At 45.5% G+C, this 16,816-nt stretch overlaps 1 protein-coding gene across 14 annotated transcripts in view; it reads right to left on the reverse strand.

Annotated features, from left to right (window-relative positions):
• Positions 1–6,632: 6,632 nt before the first annotated feature.
• ZNF664 (zinc finger protein 664) overlaps positions 6,633–16,816 on the reverse strand; it is a 33,589-nt gene continuing 23,405 nt past the window's right edge. For 6 of the 14 annotated variants that reach the window (XM_036874462.1, XM_036874457.1, XM_036874459.1 and 3 more), the window contains 2 exons: positions 8,729–8,792; positions 6,633–8,623 (listed from right to left, as the gene is read on the reverse strand). In XM_036874462.1, coding sequence (XP_036730357.1) covers positions 7,242–8,027 — 786 coding nt within the window. In that variant the 5' untranslated portion in view covers positions 8,028–8,623; positions 8,729–8,792 and the 3' untranslated portion in view covers positions 6,633–7,241. Of the gene's footprint in view, positions 8,624–8,728; positions 8,793–9,313; positions 9,403–15,179; positions 15,334–16,816 lie in introns of all 14 variants that reach the window. The other 8 variants (XM_036874456.1, XM_036874452.1, XM_036874453.1 and 5 more) reach the window with 5 other exon arrangements.

A 16,816-nucleotide genomic window follows, 5' to 3' on the forward strand; every position in this document is an offset into this window, starting at 1 on the left:
CACTCCCCCTATGACATCCCTTCCCTGAACGCTACAGCCCCTTCTCATCCTTCCCTCCGGCAGGTGTGCCAGGCTTGGCAAATGAAAAACATACACGGCACTTGGTTAGACGGAACTTCAGATTAACAATGAATAAACGATGAATAGGTTTTAGCATCAGTAGGTCAAATATCTGAAATTCAAATGTTAACAGGGCATTCTGCACTTTATCAGGCAACCTTACCTAAGGGAAACTCCCCAGGACGCAGGGACCCCACCCCCTCTGCCCGCCCCAGCTGCCTGGGGACCTAACAGTCCTACATGTTGTGTGTTATCCTTATTTTTCAAAATGACTCAGCACAATGATAGGTGAGAGGAAAAGAACATATAATGGTCTTGATAAAGATCAAGCATGTAAGCTCAAAGGCTTGGTTTACTTTTAATATTTCTTATCTAATAGATGAATTTAAGTCTATGAAAAGTTTTACTCATTTTGGTCTCATCCGAGATGTGTTACATGATACCATCACTGCCATTCATCTCTAAACAGTTTTACTGGTCTTGATTTCCTCTTTAGCTGTCAACTTGAGGGAAAGGGGATGTTTTGCTCGTTCTTTTTTTAAATCTCCAAGTGGATAGGATTTTTGTCTTTCTCAGCAACTTTGATGTGTATGATGTTATAGTCAGAGAATGTGGCCTGTGGGATTTATGCATTTTGGAATCTGGTGAGATTTTCTTTCTGGCATGAAACATGGTCAGTTTTTATGAATGCTCCAAGAGGGTTTGTTGGCACAGAGTTCATAGACAGCTGACAGATCAAGTTTGTTAACAGTGCTGGTTGATTTTTCTTTGTCTAGTTGACTTGCAGACTTCTGAGACAGGAGGATTAACATATTCTGTTGTGGTTGGGAATTAATTTCTCGTTGTACCTCTAAAAACATAAACCCTATCTTTCAAAGCTATGTTTTTAGCCGAATAAATGTACACAACCATTTACCTTGACAAATTATTCCTCCGATAAATTGATGCTTTTTACCTTGCATTCTATTTTCATTGGCAAGGCTGCCACCACTGGCTTTCTGTTAGCCTTTTCCTGGTATGTTTTTCCATTCCCTTATTTTCAACCTTTTGTGTCACCTCTGTATTGCAGGTGGTCTCTTGTAATCAACGTGTACACATATTTGTGGTGAAGTTTATCATTCAACTTGAAAATGTCCGTAAACAGCAGAACTTAACCCATTCACGTTTACCATGATGAATGCTATGTTTAAATTCACTCCTGCCATCTTACTTTATACTTTTTTCTTTTCCTGATGTTTACTGGATCAAGTGAGCTGTCTTTGCATGCAATACGTAGAGAATCCATTCCTCTCCAAACGTGACCTGTTGTTAACAGTGACACTGTGTGGCCTGTTGGTCACCAGCCGAAATCTCCAGCTCCTTCCCCACAGGACATTAGAGGCAGGACTTACCCTCTGGACTAAGTCCCTGTGGGTCTTGAGTTTATCTCAGAAAGGGAGAGGGGTGGGGGGGGCATGCAGGGGCAGAGGAACGCCAGGGTAAAAAGGATATTTTGGGGACAGACAGGATGAAGGCTCAAGGTGATTGATTTAACCATTAATAAGGAGATATCTCCTTAATTTTGTATGCCAAGCAAGTGAAGTGGGACACAGAAATTAAACACAGAAGGACACGACACCAAGTGATGTGAATAGGTTTATTTGAGAATCTAAACACAACCCACACAGGCACTGGGGACCTTGCTCCAGTTTTACAGCAAGAATTGCCTTCCCTGCAACCGAGAGCCAGACTCAGTTGTGGCTCCAGCACTTTCCATGCATGGGGCTGACTCTTCCCACTTCCAGCCAGTCCCTCTGAAGGACCCAGCTGTTCTCACCCACACAGACTCTCTCACATTGCTCACAGGACTTTTCTCTTGAGCACATTATGCTGTAACACGGCTTTGCACTGAGCCCAGTGTAACAGCACATGCACATGCAGCTTTCATGTTATGCCAACAGCCTCTTCTTTCTTCACAACACAGCACAAGGTTACTTTTTTTCCACTCATTACACCATTGCTCTCTGTTTGTCCCAGTGACCCACCACTGTTCTGACCTCTTAGATGCCCCTTTGCCCAAGGTCCCTGCACAATGAATAATTGTGTGGCTCAATCAGTGTTCTTTATCCATTAGAGTCCCAAATTAAATAGGAAAGCCCACCTTCCTAGAAAAATGTCTATACCCACAGATACACAAAACCCTGCATACACTTTAAGAAGGTTCTGGACCTCTCTGAAACCCATCTACAGACGCTAGGTTGAAAAGCTCTCCGAACATGGCACTCCTACCATAATTCATGATGCAGAGAAGATGTGGGCCAGGGCCAGCTTTACAAAGGAGGAGGGGAGTCTGAGTGAACCCATTTTCAGAAGTGGCATCGAGGGAGCAGAACTGGCAGGGTACACACAAAACAGGCTATAAAATGTGTAAATTCACCTGAAAATCAGTAAGAGCAACTTACATATGCTATTATTTTACTTTAAAAATGTATTTTATTTGCATATACCTACATCTGAACAATAAAAGCACTTTGGTTGAACCGTCACCTTCCACCGAGACCTCCGCTGACACGTTCAACAAACACAAGGCCCTGGAATCTCTGGAATTGCTCGTGTGCCTCTTAATATTTTAAAATATAACATGAGAATGATTTTTTTTTCATGTTTTCATGTCCTTCTGACCTCAGAATTACTCTGTCTTATGCACACCAGGAGTGGGAACCCAGGGGTAACACACGGAGGCCTCCCTGCCCGTAGGGTTTGGGGGACCCCGGCCTGTGGGAGCCGGAAGCTCTCCCAGAATTTCTGCGCGGTCCTCGGGGCGTACGTCTCGGGACCGCCCTCTCCGGGCCCCAGCGTCTCTCAAAGTGTTGTACTTACGTGTTCTGCCCACTTCAGTTTGGACACAGCACCTGGCCCTTCCACCAGTTCCCATAAGAAAGCCACTCGGACCAAGCATCCCAAGCCTTTTGGGAGGGATTCTGTGGTCATAAGGGTTCATACAGGAAAGTGTGCAACCTGACACCGTTCTCCTCCGCTGGGTCCCTCTCTTCGACTCCCTTTCCAAGCCTACTCTGTATTTTCTTGTCTCAGACTATCCCAGGAGACTGCAGTTCTTCGCTTTCTCACCACGTGGAACAATTCAGCCCTCTCCAGGTCCCACCCCAAACTGAGATGTCCAAAGCCCCCACGGGGCTCAGGAGAACCAAAGAACTCCAAATAACACGATTCATCTTCCTTAACAGGCACCTGGGATTAATAATAATTTTTCTGTTGCATTACTAAAGGCTAGGCACTTTATATGTGTTTACTTAGTTTTCTCAAATATCTCACAGGTTAGGTATTTTCAAAACCATCTCACAGATGAGAAACCTGAGATTCAGAGAAGTGAAGAAACTGAGTAAGGTCACAGAGTAAAGTGCTGTATCACCTTCGTGTTTCCTATCCCTCTCTATCTCAATCCATGTACCAACTCGGCAGTGCTACTTATATTTGCCTCCTGCCCTGTAATGGTATCAACCTCTTTCTCATCTCTTCCTCGGGGTTTGATTTTACCATTGAGTACTTTTTCCATCTGCTGATACTTGCTTTCACCTATGATTTTCAAATTCCTGAGGCTAACAGCAGGTTGCACAGAAAGACTCGCTTAATTATTTTAAATCTGGGGGGGGGGGGCGGCGATAACTGAACTAAGTGGTGGAAGGCCCCTTGGAAGGCATCGTGTCCAAGCCTCACGCAACACCAAAGACACACCCAAAGCTTCCTCCAGATGGCCCGCGACCGGCCTGGGCACCCACCTTCTCTAGAGCAGAGCACCGCAGGCTATTGGGCTGACTTCTTGAAAGAGTTCTTCCTTAAGGTAAGAGACCGTAAAGATACAATCTGCCATTTACTCGGGCTCCCCTTAGAAACTGTGAAGTCAGCCCTGGCTTTTCTCTCTCACACCCTAACTCCTAGCAGGCACAGGAGTGACCCAGTGGGAGAGCTTGAGCCACGTGTGACCCACGTGGGGTCTCTGCCCCACCCCACTCACATCGAAAGGGCCGTCTGGATGGCTTCCGCCTCAACCGTGGAAGCAGAGCCTAGACTCGCCCCGAGAGGCAGGTGGACGCCAGACCCACCGTCAGAGACTGGTGCGTGGGGTCTGGGCCACCACCGCTCAGCGGCGAAGTGTCAGGCCTTAGCATGGGTGGGAGACAGCCATCAGGGACCAGAGCACAGCCTGCCAAGTGAAAGGAAAGCCTGTGGGCACCATGCAGGTAATACAGGTGACCAAAATGGGTCACACAGGGAACATGAATTCGTTGCCAACCTTTAAAAATCATTAAATTTTATGTAAAAATCTGGATTGTTGGTTTTTCCTTAGAAGAGCAGATGATGCGGGACCCTTAAGCCTGTATCCCACATGGAAACAAACAGCTACCACTGAGCAGGCGCTGTCCTCTCAGGAGGGCAGGCCTTCTCCAGTTTGCCAGACCTCACGACTCCTTTGTCAACCGCTTGACCCCTGGGCCAGAGGGTCCTCGCAACTTGGTTTGCTGGGGCAGTCCCAGTTTAGGCCTATTGTCCTTGTTTAAGTAGTAACAGCATCGCCCCCTCACTTTATTATATGGTCACCAAGACATAATGCACAAGCCACCACACACACACACACACGCTGACCACTGAATTCACACAACCACGTCAAGCACAGAACCCTGTTATAAAGTGATTTTATTAAATTGATTTGGACATACTGTAGGTCAAATAATATTTTCCGAAGATAACAATTATGGACTTTAAAGCTCGACATAAAATTAGTAGCTTCAAAAGTGTTAGTCATATTCCCCAGCAACAGCATGATAAAATAATTCAACTATGTAGAAATATAGAACTCTAGGACTAGCTGGAAACTCGGAAATCATTTAGCCTAATGTCCTCATTTTGTAAGTGAGAAAACTAGACTCAAAGATTAAGCGATTTGCCCAAGCTCATATACCTAACAGTAATAAAGCTAGAAATCAAACCAATTTTTCCTAAACCTAAAATTCTATCAATGATATTTCAACTGGCTCTCTATCAACTAAAAGTCTAGGCTTTTCTCTAATGCTCCACGCTACTGTGACACGGAAGTGTGTTAAGACACTACAGTAAATCGTAGTCGAGGAATTCAGGCCTGGAAGGGACTTTATCAAATAACTAAGCCAGCCCTCTCTTTGCGAAAATGAGGAAACATGAGAAGCAACTTCCCAAGGGCTTGTTAACAGAGATGTCTGGATGAAAATTCAGATGGTAACAAATTTACCCCCAAATCCCACCTCCAGTTTCATGGCTCACCCAGTAAGTTATGTGCTCCTTTTAAATCTCCTTTATGCATTGAGGTTTTAGTTATACAAAAAACCCTTCCAGTCAAACAGAAGAAATTAATTCGAATATGAAGAGAAAATCAAGCTTCGTTTCAGTATTTCGATGACTATTTCGGGTAGTTCATTTTCCAGCCTCTCAGACAGTGGACACAGACCGCTAACCTGATCACCCATTTCAGAGCTTTCAAAGAGCCTAAATTCCCCCAAAGACTTCCTGAGCAAAAGGACTACATGTGGGAAATCAACGAAAACAGGAATGAGAAGGGAAACAAAGTTAAAATTTAGTTGCTTTTTGTTGTCATTGGGGACTTTTGGTCTTCTAAACATTCCTTGAGTTCCTCCACATGAGTTTTTAATACCAATCTAGCCAGAAAAAAAAAAAAAAAAAAAAAAAAAAAAAAAAAAGGCCTATAAATGTCAGGATACTGAGCAACTCAGTATCTCTCCCCCTCCCCGCTGCTCGCTACCCTCACCGCCGGGCCGCCACCTCCTGCTCCGGAAGCTCCCCGGCGGGACCGCGACCCCCCCTGCAGCCGCCCCTGTGCCGCCCCCGGAAAGGCCTCCCTGCCCGCTACCTACCGCTGCCCCCCCGCCCCACCCCCACTGCTCTAAATCATCACCCTAGGTTATTTTCTCTGTATCACTTAATCACTACCTCAGACTACATTATTTATTTGTTTACTTGCTTATCATCTGTCTCCTCCACCAGAAGGCAACGCCACGAGAGCAGGGCCCTTGTCTGTCTCACTCAGTGGTATTCCCGGTGCCTGGCGCAGTGCCTGGCACGCAGGAGGTGTTCAATAAATACTTGTTGAATGAATGAAGAAAGTTCATGCCTACAAAGGAACTGACATGTAATCCTCAATGAAAAGGTATCAAGGACTCCTACACATTATTGCCCAAAAATCACAGAATCAGAGACTATTATTAGTGAGGCCTCCTACCATCCGCTTCTCCTATGGTCTCCCCAAGCTAGTAAGGGGCTCCCCTTGTTACCAAAGGAGCCTGAGAGGGCAATTCTGGATGGAGAAAAGTTCTAACTTTGCTTGCTTCTTCCTCCCTATTTACATTCAGCTATTTCCAAAAAAATTCAAGTTAAAAATATGTGATGTAGCCACTAGAAAATTAAGTCTGACTAACAAAGAGACACAGTGATTAGCAGAATTCACAAAATTAAAGTTCAAGGGCATGTATGTCTGCCAATGATTTCGCCAACAGACAAAGTAAATGGAAATCATGAGTCACCTAAAATCTAAAATGAAATTTAATGCCATCTAGGAAGGGGTGGATATTTATGGGTATTTTGAGGATATACAGGTAAAGTGAGTTCAGAAGTAACGGGATATATGGACAGATACGTAGAGGCTGAATCGAGTGGTAACCTCAGAAATACCAGAACACTACTTCGTGGGAGCTGGCCGTTTTCAAATGCATTCACCAGTATGCTTGGATCAAGAGAAGGAAGGTCATGAGCTCCCAAAATGGGGGAGTATCTGGGGCAACTTTTAGGTAAAGCGTAGACAGAAGGTGACTCAGGAGGCTGGGCAAGGATCATGGTTTCCTGTGTAGTGTTTCAACTACGGAGGCATCACGCCAGAATCCCAGGAAACGCACACCCACGACTGGGACCTCACAGCCTGTCCTGGGCAAACACGCGGAGGGATTCCAGATTCAAAGTCAAGCTGTGGAACACACTTGGCATGAATCCAAAAAATCAACCTCACACATGCCTCTTGGAAAACAATGTTCTGCTGGGGCTTGCTGTAAAAATTTCTTGGGTCAATGTAGGTATTTACAGGGGTTTCCTTCCTAGTGGCACTTATGGGTTTTAAGATTTTTATCTCTTAGCAAAACGCTTTATATAACTGATATTTTGAGATGGTTTCTCTCCTTTGTGTGCACTCTCTGGTGGATGCAGAGGCTGGTGCTCTGACTGAAGGCCTTCCCACACTCATCACATTTGAAAGGTTTCTCCCCCGTGTGCACTCTCTGATGGATGCAGAGGCTCGAGCTCTGGCTGAAGGCCTTCCCACACCCACAGCATCTATAGGGCTTCTCCCCGGTGTGCACTCTCTGATGGATGCAGAGGCTCGAGCTCTGGCTGAAGGCCTTCCCACACTCATAGCATTTATAGGGCTTCTCTCCTGTGTGGACTCTCTGATGCATGCAGAGGCTAGAAGTGTGCCTGAAGGCCTTCCCGCACTCTTCACATTTAAAGGGCTTCTCTCCGGTGTGGACTCTCTGATGCATGCAGAGGTTTGAACTATTGCTAAAGCCCCTTCCACACTCACTACAGACATAGGGTTTCTCACCTGTGTGAACTCTCATGTGAATCTGAAGATGTGAGCTCCAGTTGAAGGCTTTGCCGCACTCGTAGCATTTATAGGGCTTCTCCACCGTGTGGATTTTCTTGTGTCTATTGAGCTTTGTTGTGGTGCTAAAGTCCTTCCCGCAATCGTCACATTTATACGCCTTCTCTCCCGTGTGGTCTCTCCAATGGATATGGAGCTCTGACAGATGAAAGAAACCCTTGTCGCACTTGTCACACTTATGGGGCTTCTCAGCAGTGTGAACTTTCTGATGCATAAAAAGATCTGCTCTCTCAGAGAAGAATTCCCTACACATGGGGCACTTGTAGATCATGTTTCCTATTTGGTATCGTGATTTAGCGGAGAAGATTTCCTCACAACTACTACAGTTCCAGGGCTGCTATTTCACAGAGTCTCTCACTTGGCCATTTTGGTGTTTATCTCAGGCTGGCTCTGTTCGGGAGGTTTAAGGTCGGCCTACGCTTTTCCCTGCCTGTCTTTCTATGGAAGGTTTCTCCCTGCATAGTGCTCCTCACTCGGTATTATTATTGATTAGAAAGTGACATTTACTTCCACGTGAACTCTGTAACTCGTTAACACAGAACTTCCTTTGAGATCCTGAGCTGCCAACATTCCAAGGGGCTCCCAAGGTAGAAACCTTTGCGTTTTTAAGCCCCTGGAATCTTCCTCTTGCAGAATAATCTCGTGCTTCTCACTTGTAGGAAAAGGCCTGCACAGCGTCCCCTGTAGCCAAGGGTGCGATACTGCGTGCTGGTCTCGGTCGCCAGGAGCCTCCCCTTGCAGAGTCACAATGACATCCTGCCTCCTGCACATCAGACAGGAGCCTCCCAGGAAGCCAGCGCCTTGGGTCCAGGTGTGTCAGTCCTCCCTGGTGAGGATTCCCTACGCAGGTGTCACTCCAGCAGTCTTCTGTAACAGAAACATAAATACTTACACTGAAAATGCCTTTCTTGTCCAGAAAATTGTTATGGATTCCATAATTAATTTTATAAACGTGACAGCAGTAACACAGACCTTTTTTGATCGTGAGGAAGGAGATCTTATCTTCCAGAGAGACGTGTCTCTTGGATTTGCAGGTCTGAAGAAGAGAATTTGTAGATATCATGCTCCTGTTCATTGCCCAAGTACATAATCCAATTACAACCACTTACTGTAATTATCTGAGCAACATCAAGGGAATACTATTGAAAAAGAAAAGCAACCCTCACAAGACCTGCATGTGAGTATGAGAAGCAGCTGTCTTGCATAAAGGCACAAGAAGGAAAATGCGCTCCACTTGGAACTTCAGAAGGGAAAATGTTGCTTCTGGAGCTGAAACGTAATATTGAGTCACCTCCCAATCCACAGAAAGAATAAATATATGACAGCATCAAATGTCATTCCCTTGCTTAATTGTCCTCCATGGTTTCCTTATGTACTTAAAATCCAAATCCTTAACCTAAAAACCAAGGTCCTGCATGACCTTGCCCCCAAGCTCCCCGACCTCACGCGTGGCTTGGTGTGTCAGCTGCCTCTCCCCTACGTAAAGAAGGCCCCTGGCTAAGGCTCTATTTTAACCTCTTATTTGATTCCTTCAAAGCGCAGAGAACTTGTAATTACCTTATTGTTCCTTGCTTTTTGTTCTGTGTCCCGTACTAGATTATAAATGCCAGGAGGGAAGAACTCTGTATGTTGCTCGCTGTTACATTCTGGCAAAGGGGAGGCGGGGAGGTGGTTCAGTTAGTATTTGTTGAATGCATCTACAGAGTACTTTATGACACCTCCTCTCTCCTGCAGACATGGCCTGCTTTCTTCTGGTACAGCAGATAAAGGTACATTTTCCAGTGCCTTATTACCAGGCTTTTGATAACCAACATGGGACAAAATATATACCAAATAGAAGGAGAGGAAACAGAAGAAAATTCCAAAATATTCAATCTGAAATCTTTTGAGGTTTAGGATGCCTTAGCCACCTTTTCATGTCCTGTACTTTATACTCACTAAGTGATACTTCAATTAATTAATGAAATTAACAGATCTTAAAATAACACTCTCCATAATATGTTTTATACAAAGATAGGGTACATGAGAGATTGAGGAGATTTCTTCAACATTAAAATTGCAAAATAAATTGCACTGTTTCTACATGGAAGTGTTAGAATAATGAAATTCAACTAGATAACCAAAATTTCAGCAAAAACATATAGTCAATGTCTGAAAAATTATATATGCATCTATCCTCTGATCCAGTAATCACACTTCTAGAGCTCTATCCCAAGATATACTGCAAAATAGGAATGACTGATGGCCCAGTTTATTGAGGCGGTACTTGTCACAGCAAAATTGCCGGCAACCCAAGGCCCATCCACTGGGGAGTGGTTGAATCAACTATGGGACTTCATTCAGTGAACTACTGTTTAGCCATTTAAAAAAGGGAATGAGGAAGAGCATGATGTACTGATATGAGTGAACCCAGATAACACTGTTCAGTAAAAAAAAAAAAAAAAAAAAAAAAAAAAAACAAGGCATAGAATGATAGCTCAAACATGCTATCTTTTGTGCAAAAAAGGAGGAGAATATGAATTATTTAAATATTTCTTTACATGATGTATAAAAGTAAACATGGAGAAGAATAATACAAAATTAATTTTTTTATTGAAGTATAGTTAATTACAAAGTTCTATTAGTTTCAGGTGTACAGCAAGTGATTCTGTTATACATATATATATTCCTTTTCAGATTATTTTCCATCATAGGTTATTGCAAGATATTGAATATAGTTCCCTGTGCTATACAGTAGATCCTTGTTGTTCACCTATTTTATATATAGTAGTGTGTATACGTTAATCCCAAACTCCTAATTTATCTCCCCACCCCCACTATCCTCTTTGGTAACCATAAGTTTGTTTTCTATGTCTGTGAGTCTATTTCTGTTTAATACAAAATGAATTTAAATGGGAGGAAGGAGAAAAGGATGAAGTAAAATTTCTCTGAATGTAACTTGTGATGCAGTTTTGACTTTGGAGACATATGAATGTTTATATATTCAAAAAATAAAATTAAATAAACGAGAAAAGCAATCCCTAAATTTTGAAAACAAAATGAAGAAAATGAACCTTAACTTTCAAGCTGGTGACATATCCACAAATGACTTTTGAGTACAGTAGACTGATCATACATGCTCAGAGGGACATTCTGTTGATAAATAAAGCTGCAAAGAAGTCAAACTTCTTTCAATAGTTTAACTTAGTTATAATAACAGTGGTGTTTTTATAAAGTAGGATAATGCAAATAAGTCATTACGGTAATGTTGTTAGGAACCAAGATTCGAGGTGAAACAAATGAGATACAAATATAAAATCAAAGGTAAGGAAAAAAATCCTATAACATAAAATTTGACTTAGAAACATCAGTTTGAATTCATGTCTTTTTTTTTTTAAGGCTGTCCATCAAAAAGGCCTGGAAGCAATGACAACAGACAGCAATGGTCCCTTCCCTTATAGACCCTTTTCCACCAAATGGCACAGGGTTCCTTGCAGAACGCCTGGTCTCAAGGCCAGAGCAGCCTTTATAAAGTGAGCCTGGGACACCTTGTTATGCCAGGATGTAAGAGAGTCATGGCAAAGGAACACAGATGCCAATTCATGAAGAGACTCCTGCTGGCCAAAAATGGGACAACTAAGCATCAGAAGGAATAATGAATTCAATCCACCGAAACACACTAAATATACAAAACCCCCGAGTTCACAACGACGACAAGGGTTGGGGAGGAGTGGAAAAAGAAAGAGGGACAGACAGAGGCAGAGAGACAGACTCAAGGCACTAGACTAAACTGAAAGTTATAGGATGCCAACTTTTACCTTTTTTGACACTTGGCAATTAAAAGGAAAGAATGAAAAATCCTTCGTCTATGAACTATCTTTCAAGACGATGCAACAATCCAGCTAGTAAACATGCAACCCTAACGAAATGCCTGATTCAGACCACGGTGAGAAATGGGTGAAAACATCAGATGAAAGGCTGATCAAGAACGTTTTACATTTTGAGGATCTGGCTGTCAACCCCTGAACCTACCGATCCATGATGTCGGCGTAACTCCAAGGGGCAACAGGAAACACACAGCGTCACCTGAAACATTCCTGCCAGACACGCCTCCAGGACTCATTTTTATTTGAAGGAACTAGGAGGGCTAGAGGAACTACCAGGATACAAGCAGAAAAATATCAAAATGTGAGGCAGTCCACAGGACAGGTACCCATTTCTGCAACAAGTAAACGGCATGGAAAAAGGGGTGGGGGAGGGCTGCCCTAGATTACAAAGACTTGAGATAGAACAACCGTAACAGCCAAATGTAACTTGAAGACCTACCTTCTTCGGAATCTGATTCAAATAAGCCAGCTGCTAAAGCGGGACAACTGGGGAAACACCATTAGGGACTAGGTATCAGATTACACAAGGAACACTGCTCACTGTATTCGGTGTGATAATGCCTTTGCAGTTGTGTAAACAAATGTATTTTTTGAGATTTATACTGAAGTTTGTAAGAATGAAAGGACATGATGTCTGAGATGTGTCTTAAAATGCTTTGGCCAAAATAAAAACGACAGACAAAGCAAATGAGGGAGGACTGTTGTAACTGTTGCTTCTAGGTGATGGATAAATGATGAATAAGCTAATCTATCTTCCTTTGTGTATGTCTGTAATTTTTCATGATAACAAAACTGGTTAATGTTGGGAAAACATTCTTTTCCTGCTCCTCTTGCAATGACAAACTGATCCCAGAACCCGGCACATTGCACAGAGGTGAAACTGAACTAAACAGATGCAATCCTCCAATGGCTGTGACTTCCCCCATCAATCCTGAGCACGTGAGAATATGTGCACCGCAGATGTCACTGGAGAGCAGAGGGAAGGTGATGGTGACAAGCAGGGCACACAGGGGGCAGTGCTGCGCTCCGCTCCTCCCTCCCTCCTGAGCTAATTAACCGAGACGCCATGTGGTTCTCCTGGTGCCCTCCCTCAGAAATGAAGCAGTGAGGGTCAAGGCATCCGTCCAGACTGGCCTCAGGAGAGGCTGACGCTGCTCAGAAGGGTGGAAACACCAAGCTCAGCGATGTGAAACTCCTACAGTTGTCGTACATGAACTCCCGCCAGAGTTTCTCTGGACGAGGAGTCAGGTACTGCCATTCCTTCCAGGTAAAATGCCTGGACACACATGTAAGTCTCACCGCATGAGGGCAAGCTACATTCTGCAGGAAAAAGCTCAAGCAAAAGAACCTCCAGCAAACTTGCCATGTGACCAACCAAAAAACAAAAGAAGGACAAACCACCACCAAGGATCCTCATTGTAGCCTTCCCTAAAATAGCACCTGCCTCACAGCTTCCATACATACAAAGGAGACTGTAAACCCAGCGAGCAGGTAGATGCCACAGAATTCTACAGATCCCAAGGGCACACTGTCCCCAAGATTCTCTCACTCAAGACGATGTCTCCTATCCAATGTCCCATAAGGGCTTTCAAGGGGACAGCCCATTGTTTGACTGTGAGGCCACCTGGGAGACCTGAGGAGGAAGGAACCTTGCACTGAGGTCACCTGGCACTGCCACGGGCGATGTCCCATCTCTCCACGAGACCTCAGGGGCACCCTCAGCAGTACAAGCCTTCAATGTATATTTGAGGAGAACCTCTCAAACAGGAAGGTTAGAATCCGGCTGAGAAGTGACAGGAAGAAAGCTTCAAGTAGCCCATCTGCCTCAAGTCCCCACCTTCCATGAAAAGAGCCCTCTTCTCTCCCTGTAGTTTGTCCATTAGCAGCTTTGCCTCATCTAAACCTTGTGACACCAAACAATACCTGAATTTGTACCTATCTCCCGGCACAGCTAAAAGTGAGGGATCAGCTAATAAACAACTGTGGCTGAAATGCGAGGAAGTAAAAAAATGAGTCCTAAATACAAAGAAACTATGTCCTGAGAGAATAAAAGCTCTGGGCCCTGGCACAGAAAGGGTCACCTGGAAACGGAGACACAGGATTAATGGGCTGGGAGACAGAGCTGTTGCCCTTTGAGGGCTGATCGGGCCAAGAGCTCTCAATTCTAGACGCAGACTCAACCACCACTGGGCTCAGGAGGTAACACTACTACTGGACTGAGGCACCGCATCTGCCGCAGTAGCCTTGAATTTCCTTGCAGGCAGATATGCTTGCAGGGAGAGGAGCCCACTCGGGTCATATCTGCAGAGGGCAAAGGTCAAGAGGAAGGCACCGGAGGTGGGGGGGGGTGGGACGCTGATTTTCTCTCCAAATTTTGGCCTGAATGTGTTGCAGAACTTGAAGATAACAGTCCCTCCACCCTGGGAGGAAGCTCATGTCACTGTGCTGGGGAGGGAGATTCTGAATGTGGATTTTGAAAGAGGATTATTTAACCTACTTCTGTATACGCCTTTCACGTGTTACTCTCTTTTACACAGCTGTCCCCAAAATATGATTCTGCGTAGGAAGAAAGGGTGAACTAGTTTTTCACAGATTTCTTGTTAAAATGATCCGATGCCTGCAAAATAGAAGGACCCAGGCCGCACAGGGCAGGTGCTGAGAACGAACAGAAGCGCGGGAGAGCAGGACACCGAGCGTCTCTGTCCCACAGGGCCCCGGTGCTGGGCCGACGGGCGGCGCCAGCGTGGCTGCACTCAGGAAAACCAACCACCCAGCACAGAGGCGCAGGTCGGGAAGTGGCACCCAGCAGATGCTCCAGAACGCTGGCTCGGATCTGGCTCACACTCGGTACCGGCTGGATGTGACATCAAGACTAACCACCCTGACCCAGCAGGAGAGAAACCCAGTCACGCTCGCCAAGGCGCTGGCAGCCAGAAGCCTCGCCCTCAGACTGCACACGCGCACCAGGCCGGCTGCTGTCGTGTGCTGTGCTGCAGGTCCTCCTACGGTATTACGGTTCCGATAAAGCATTAAATATAAATAACCCCATCCTAGAGTAGCAGACTCTTTAATACATCAGTTAAATCTATGTCAACAGAGATCAAACTAACTTCCTATCTAGAACCAGATCTGCCAGAACATGTGGTTTATAGTTCTGTCACTCGAAGGGATAAGGGCACACTTTCTGGGAAAGATAAAAATGAAACAGAATAGGAAAGAAGACATTCCTGTGCCTCCAGCCTCAACCAAAAACCCCACCACCAACTGCAGTGGGCTGCACTGGCCATGTGACTCGTCTCCCCCACTTGTAAAGCAGGCGTTGTGTCATGGGGCCTGGAGAAGATCCTCAAAGATAACCAAAGTGCCGTAGCGCAGATGATGCCCTAGACTAGTCACTGTGAAATATAAAGACTCCAAATCAACCTCCAGTTCTCTTAATTACTGGGAAGTGTTTTACAGGAAGATCTCTGTGTTCCAAGTTGCCCTAACACACGTTGGTTCATGCCATGTTGTTTAGTGTTAGATTTATAAATGATACTCAAGAGAATCCAGCTCACCCAGAAGCAGGCCTAGAAGAAAGTCGTCGTTGATGCAACAGCCCTGGAAGCTGAACTCAGAGGCAGGATCAGCACGTGCGTGCACGCAGGCATACGTTCCACAAACGTTTAGCACCCAGCATTTGTCAGGCAGTGGGCTACGCTCTGGAAGAGCCTATGAAGAACAATACAGCCATGGCTTCTGCATTCGTGTGGCTTACAGTCTAGGAGGGGAAGGAGACAGGCCCAGCATAGTGCAAGTGGTGCTGTGGCCGACCAGGCCCCACGGACACAGCTGCACGAAGGGGGGCATCCTAACTAGTCTTTCGTGACAAGGGAGACTTCTGGTAAACTCTACTTTTAGACTGAAACTGAAAGGACGAACCGAGTTAACCAGGAAGGGCAGGAGGACAGAGGGTCTTGGCCTAGGGAAGGGCAAGTGTCTAGAGACGACCAGGATGACAGAGCCTAGGAGCACAGGTTCAGCATGTGGAAGGCAAAAGGGAGGCTCTGCCTCTCTCTTACCTCTACCAGATTATGATGTGAAAGGACACTTCCTTAGAATAAAACTCTAAGGTTCAAAATCAAAGGGGAGTGGGCAGCAGTGGAAAAGGATGTTCCGTCTGGAAATGAGAGGGGAGGCCTTCTAACTGATTTGTAGCTTCTGCTGTGGCCACCTCAGCCGTAGGAATCCCCCTCAGAGCCTGGCCAGTCAGGGAGTGTGGCTCATTCCCACGGGACCAAGACAGAGCCTGCCTGCGCGTCACAGCCTGGAACAGGGTGGGGAGCATACAAAACTCCACTCACCCATCCCTGCCACTTCCCTCTCCACTGCAACCGTGACTCCACATCTCCCGAAATCATCATAAACCCTGCCAAGGGATCACCTGCTGGAGCAGTCGGAAGACTACATGTCCCCTAACGGGCCAAGAATATGAAAAAGCTCCAGCCTCACCCAGAAGTCCTGATCGCTAGAAAACATTCCAAAAAGAAAGAAGATTCCACTCTTCCTCTATACACGTCGAAGCCTACGGAAACCTACCGTCAATCCAACAGCACGATCCTGAGAGCGTGAGTCTCCGTGCAGCGCCAGTCCCGCGTCCCCAGCTGCCCCCACTCCTTCCAACGCTCAGCCCCCTGAAAGCCACCTCTCAGCCGGAGAAGCAGCACTTTCTGCCAACCTTTGTTATCCTGCAAAAAACACACACTTTCCAGCTCTTCCCCCAACAGTGTGACTATAAGCAAGTCACTTAAGCCTAAGACTCAATTACCTCAAACGTAAAAGAGAAATGATACTCATATCTATCTCTCGGGGCTGTTACGAAAATGAAATGAGACAATGCACAAGCCTAGGCTCCATAAACTCTCCCCCTGTCCTTCCCTCAACTCGTTGAACATCGGGAAGGCATGCTGTTTACTGGAGGGTGGCTTCAGGAACCTGCAGTGTTCAGCCGTCAACCTGTCACCTCCCAGCGTCCATACCTTTCCTGACTGCACGCTCACTTCCTGTTCGGGATCACCTCTCCCTGTCTACGCAGCACTGATGGGCCAATAGATCAGGGTGCTCTATCCTCCCACAGTGAAAACCGAGTCCCCAGACCTTCCCCTCCTGAGTTGGGGAAGATGCTAATAAATACTGCCTACAGAATGACAAAGAA

Source organism: Balaenoptera musculus, chromosome 14, assembly GCF_009873245.2.
Source record: "Balaenoptera musculus isolate JJ_BM4_2016_0621 chromosome 14, mBalMus1.pri.v3, whole genome shotgun sequence".
NCBI lineage: Eukaryota > Metazoa > Chordata > Mammalia > Artiodactyla > Balaenopteridae > Balaenoptera > Balaenoptera musculus.